This window comes from Hyaena hyaena, unplaced genomic scaffold (genome assembly GCF_003009895.1).
Source record: "Hyaena hyaena isolate Hyena2069 unplaced genomic scaffold, ASM300989v1 scaffold_9, whole genome shotgun sequence".
NCBI classification, from domain to species: Eukaryota; Metazoa; Chordata; class Mammalia; order Carnivora; family Hyaenidae; genus Hyaena; species Hyaena hyaena.
In genome coordinates this window covers 5,741,355-5,747,438 of record NW_024080641.1, presented here as the reverse complement: position 1 = coordinate 5,747,438, position 6,084 = coordinate 5,741,355, and the positions used below count along the sequence as shown (strand labels likewise).

Here is a 6,084-nt window from a genome sequence, read left to right as displayed (position 1 = left end):
GCTCCTCCCCCGAAGCTCTCGCCCCGCCCACCCGCTCCTCCCCCGAAGCTCTCTCCCCTCCCACTGGCTCCTCCCCCAACGCTTTCTCCCCGCCCACCCGCTCCTCCCCCGAAGCTCTCGCCCCGCCCACCAGCTCCTCCCGAGGTTCTAGCCCCGCCCGTTACCCCGTCCTGCGGTTATAACTCCGCCCACTAGCTCCACCCCAACTCCTATCCCCGCCTATCAGGCCTCCCCTGCCGGGGTCCCTTTCCCACCCCAAATTCGCAGTCCTCTGGAATCATTACTCACTCTTAGCCACGAATGATCCGGAGAGCTTTCCGGGTTATTCATTGTTGAAACACACGCAACCCCCCGCTCCCGCCCCTCCCTGACTCAGTTCCTTCTCAGTTTCCTCTTGCTTTTCAACCCTCTCCCGTACATTTCCCGGGAAAAGGAGCAGAGAGGGTAGCGTTGGCTAGAGGATACTGAAAGCGAAAGGTCCTCGAGGGACAAGCCCCAGACCCCAAGCCCCTGCCTCGGCGACGTTCGGCCTCTCTTTAGACCCTTTGTAAAATGAAGCTCCGTCCTCCCTGTCTTTCAAGGGGCTGGTCGGCGTCGAGGGTCGGTCCGACAGAGCGGAGAGCTCTGTGCCACGTTCCTGCGGGATCAGTATCCCCCTTACTCAAGGACGGGCTGTGTGACCTCGGACCTGTTACTTAACCTCTCTGTGCCTGTTTCCTTCTTTGCGAAGCAAGGCTAACTAAGCGAGTTCCGCCCGTCCAGTTTGAAATTGCAAGGAAAGCGCTTAGAAGAGTGCCCGGAACAACGAACGCACTCACTCAACGGTTGGCTGTGGTTAAATAAAAGCCTTCGCTCGACTAATATTGCCCGAGCACCTGCTGTGGGCCAGGTACGGTGCTGTGTGGGGCTGCCGATCGCAGGAGGATTATTCTTTGAGTGGGGAGGGGGTGCTGGAGACTGAGCCCTCGCCCTCCAACTCCTCAAGCTCTGAGTCCCCTGCCCTTCCCCCCTCTTCACTAAGTTCAAGACCCAGTTCCCGGCTCAGACGTTCCGGTATCCAGTCCCTACCTGGAATGCAGGTCTGAACCAGCAGCAGCAGCGGCGGCAGCAGCAGCAGCGGGCGGCCCATGTCTGGAAGCGGCTCCTGTCTGCGGCCTCCCTGCACCTCTCAGTCTGGCCCCGGGAAGGAGACAGTTTTGTGGCCCCGGGGCTCCTCCCAGGGATTTTGCGAAAGAGCGAGTCAGCCCCAGATGCGTGGGTGCCTCCCCCTCCTCCCGCACTCCCCCTTCCTCGTCAAAAACTTCCTTTGCCAGGGCGCGGCCGGCCAGGGGTAGGGGGGCTGGCTCTGCTCTGACTCATGTGGCCGTGGTCACAGCTGTCTTCAGTCTGCCGAGGTGCAAATTTCAATTCTCCTTCTTCCTGCTATGGGGCCTTGAGCCAAGGACCTCAGCATGCCGGTTAAAACTTCTACTGACGGGATATTTGTTAGTTTTGGTAGCAGGGCTAATGGTGGTGTGGTTACTGGGGGGAAATAACTTTATTATTAGAGATGGATGTTGGAATATTCGGAGGCCAAATAATGTAATGTCTCTAATTTGCCTCAAAACACTTCAGCCAAAAAAGTAGGTCTTGCTGTTATGAAAATGGTTTTGCGGTTATGGGAGAAATTGTTCATAGTTTTTACAGACGCTCACTTAAATATTTAGAGGTGAGTGTCATTGATGTTTGCATTTACTTTAAAATGCTGTCGAGGGGGCGCCTGGGTGGCTGGCCGGTTGAGCGTTCGACTTCTGGACTTACGCTCAGGTCATGATCGCACGCTTGTGAGTTCCAGCCCCACGTCCGGCTCTGTGCAGACAGCTCGGAGCCTGGAGCCTGGTTCATATTCTGTGTCTCCCTCACTCTCTGCCCCTCCCCTGCTGGCACTCTGTCTTTCTCTCTCTCTCTCTCTCAAAATACATAAAAATATTAAGTAAATTTTTAAAAAAATTTTAAAATGCTATAGGAAAAAAGAAAGGCAAAATACTTGTATCAATTAGATTGGGGTAACCTACTTGCCATTCTGTGTGTTTGTAATGGTCCCTAATAAGTTTTTGAAAAAGTAACATGTAAAAGACAAAACAGTCTAGTCTCTCCATCTCAGGGTCCTTCTGACAAATCAGAGCAATTTGGTGCGGGTGGAAGGCCTGAAATGGTTGCTGGCGCGCAGGAGGGCTCAACAAATTCCTTCAACGTTTACCAAGGACTTTGTACCAGGCACTGGTCTGGGAACTGGGGACACAAAGCAGGAAACAAAGCAAAATCCCTGCCCTTATGAACGAAGAGTAAACATGCAATATTTAATCTAAGGCTTTCAGGCAGTGATAAGGAAAATGGAAAACAAACCATGGTGAAGGAAGTGCAAGGGTACAAGTGAGGCATGGTTGGCTTTAGGTGGGGTGATGCTCAACGGCTTTCCTGAGCAGGGGGCATGTGAGCAGAGGCTGAATGTGGTAAGGGCAAAAGTTGGGTAGATGGTCCAGGAAGAGTTCCAGTTAGGGGCAACAGCCAGTGCAAAGGTCCTGTGGTGGGAGTATACTGATGAGATCTAGGAGCAGCAGAGTGGCCAGTGTGGGTGGAACAGAATAAGGGGAGGGAAAGAGTAGTAGACCATGAGTAAGTAGTACTACCTCTACCACTATAATAACGGGTATTTATTATTATTCTTACTAATTCACTGAAGCCTTAAAGTAATAATTTTAAGGTAAAGTAAGAAGAGTCACCCAAAAAGCCTATCTTCTAAGGCAGTAGAGCTTAGTGTTTTGAGGTTTTTTTAACGTTTATTTATTTATTTATTTATTTTTTTAAAATGTTTTTTCTTTATTTCCAGGAGAGAGAGAGAGAGAGACAGCGCGAGCAGGGGAGGGTCAGAGAGAGAGGGAGTCACAGACTGAAACAGGCTCCAGGCTCCGAGCTGGCAGTCAGCACAGAGCCCGACGCGGGGCTCGAACCCACGAACCGCAAGATCATGACCTAAGCGAAAGTCGGACAGTTAACCGACTAAGCCACCCAGGCGCCCCAACGTTTATTTATTTTTGAGAGACAGGGCAAGACACAGTCTGAGCGGGGGAGGGGCAGCAGAGCTGGAGACACAGAATCCAAAGCAGGTTCCAGGCTCTGAGCTGACAGCATAGAGCCTGACGCGAGGCTTGAACTCACAGACTGTGAGAACATGACCTGAACCACAGTCTGCCGCTTAACAGACTGAGCCCCCCAGGCGCCCTTCCATGCCTGCCTTTCCTTCCATCTCTCGGTCTCTTTCTTTCTGTGACTCGTTCTCTCTCAAGTGACACACACCTGTGAGGTCCAGTGACGTGTCACGGGAGGGGGCGGGCAGGAGGCTGGGTCCGCGCACAATCCCAGAGAAACGGCAGGAATGTTAGCTCTTTCCTCCTCCTGACTCACCTGGGCCTCGCCCCTCTCCTACCTGCCTGCTGGGCCCTGAGAGGGGCTTCCCCGGTCTCAGGAGAGGAGACTCTTATGTGGAGCCAGACAGGGAGAAAGATTGAGAGAGACAGAGACACAGACACAGAGAGGGAGAGATGGTGAGAGAGATAGAGCGCCAGATGGCGGGGAGGGGAGGAGAGGGGCCATGGACAGACTGGCTCAGGGGCAGCCAGAGAGGGAGAGAGATCTCTCCACCTGAGAGGACAGAGACAGAGAGAAATAGAGGGACAGAGACAGAGAGAGGCAGAGATAGAGGCAGAAGCAGAGGGAGTTGGAGAGAACGACATCTGGTTCCTTCAGAGGGAGCAGGTGGGGACGCAGAGAGAAACTGCGTGTGTGAATGCACATCTAGGACTCCTCAGCCTCTCGCCACCAGCCTGAAGAGGTGACCGCCTCTGATCTGGCTGTTGGTGGGGGCGCGGCTGCGGCCACTTCCTCCCCAGCTCCAGGGGACACCGATGTGGCTGTCCCCATCCTGGCCTGGCCACCTCCCAGATGCGGTGACATCTCCTGTCAGGGCCTCCCTCTGCAAAAATGGGGAACAAAAGAGGAGCCCCCTGCCCCTTGCCGCAAGAAGTGAAAGAACTGGGAAACTCCTGAATTCCACATCCCTCTTTTCCCATTTTCCAGGCAGAGAAACTGAGGCCTAAAGGGAGAATTTATATATTTAATAAAAAAATTTTTTGTAATGTTTAGATTTGAGAGAGATAGAGAGACAGAGTGTGAGCAGGGGAGGGGCAGACAGAGAGAGGGAGACACAGAATCCCATCAGGCTCCGGGCTCTGAGCTGTCAGCACAGAGCCCAGAGCAGGGCTCGAACTCACAAACTGTGAGATCATGACCTGAGCCAAAGTCAGACGCTTAACCGACTGAACCTCTCAGAGGCCCCTAAAGGGGAGACTTTAAATGAGACTCCCCCACCCTACTTTTATTGAGTGCTCATGCTATGCTGGGTACTGTTTTGAGTGCTTTATCTTTTTTTTTTAATGTTTATTTTATTTTTGAGAAAGAGAGAGCACAAGCAGGGGAGAGGCAGAGAGAGAGAGAGAGAGAGAGAGTATCCAAAGCGGGCTCCACGCTGACAGCAGTGAGCTCAGTGAGGGTCTCGAACTCAGGAACCGTGATATCGTGAGCTGAGGTGAAGTCAGACGCTCAACTGACTGAGCCACCCAGGCGCCCCACTGAATGCTTTATAATGTGGTGAATCCTCACAGTATCCTGTTTTGTAGTTGAGGGAGCTGAAGTTTAAAAAAGCATGACTGGGGTGCGTGAGTGGCTCAGTCGGTTAAGCATCTGACTTCGGTTCAGGTCATGATCTCATGGTTTGTGGGTTCGAGCCCCGTGTCGGGCTCTGTGCTGACAGCTAGCTCAGAGCCTGAAGCCTGCTTCGGACTCTGTGTCTCCCTCTCTATCTGCCCCTCCCCTGCTCACGCTGTCTCTCTCTGTCTCTCTCTCTCTCTCAGAAGTAAATAAAACATTAAAACATTTTTAAAAATATATAAATAAATAAAAAGGCATGACTGGCTGAATAATGGCCCCCAAAGATCTCCAAGTCCTAAGCCCTGTGAGCGTTATCATATGCCGAAAAGCGGTCTTTGCAGATGTGATTACATCAAGGATCTCATGGTGGGAACATTATCCTGATGCCCCTCGTGGGTCCTTGATGTAATCACAAGAGTCCTTACAGAGGGAGGGGAGGAAAGGAGGGTCAGAGAGAGAAGATGCTTTGCTGCTGGTATTTATTTATTTGTTATTTAGAGAGCACGAGCAGGGGAGGGGCAGAGGGAGAAGAAGAGGGACAATTCCAAGCAGGCTCTGCACCATCAACGCAGAGCTCAACACGAGGCTCGATCTCACGAACCCACGAGCCGAAATCAAGAGTCGGACGCTTAACTGCCTGAGGCACCCTGGTGCCCTTTTGCGGCTGGTTTCAAAGGTGGAGGAAGGGGGCCAAGAACGGGGGTGGGGTGGGGCTCAAGGGGGCACCCCTCTAGCTACTGGAAGAGGCAAGGAGACCCTGCCCCCAAGAATCTCTGGAGGGAGCGTCGCCCTGTTGGCACGTTGATTTTGGGTTTTAGATTTCCCATCTCCAGGGAAGTAAGAGAATACATTTCTGCCGTTTTAAGCTGCTAAATTGATACTACTTTGTTACAGCGACAACAGGAAACTAATAGAAGAGGCTAAGTCACTTGCCTGTGATGGCCTGCGGGCACACAGTCACGATTTGGACCAAGCCGCCTGGCTCTGGTCCCATTGCAAAACCATCACCCTGAGTGTCCCCGCTCTGGGGAGAGACACGAACCAGGAAGCCCCCAGGCTCTTTCCATCCCGGCCTCCACACCCTCCTCCAGCGGTGCTCTTGGCCATGCCTTCCCCTGCCTTGGAGGGGTGGGGTGGGTAGGGCTGACGAGAAACGATTCGATTCGCTGAGTTAGTGCAACGATGCAAATTTCCCCATCTCCAGCACCTTGCAGCTCAAGTAACACCAGGAGGCTGCAATAGCAGATAAAATCATTGCACTTCAAGGGCTAATATTGCTAATAGATAAAGAGCCCTGAGTGAGGGTTGAATGTGTCTTCCTTCGCCGCCCCGGTCTCC

The 6,084-nt window shown here is 52.6% G+C and overlaps 1 protein-coding gene across 1 annotated transcript in view; it reads right to left on the bottom strand.

Annotated features, from left to right (window-relative positions):
* PLAUR (plasminogen activator, urokinase receptor) overlaps positions 1-1,211 on the bottom strand; it is a 12,748-nt gene extending 11,537 nt beyond the window's left edge. The window contains exon 1 of the mRNA XM_039249946.1: positions 1,069-1,211. Coding sequence (XP_039105877.1) covers positions 1,069-1,129 — 61 coding nt within the window. The 5' untranslated portion in view covers positions 1,130-1,211. The remainder of the gene's footprint in view (positions 1-1,068) is intronic.
* Between the last annotated feature and the right edge of the window lie 4,873 nt (positions 1,212-6,084).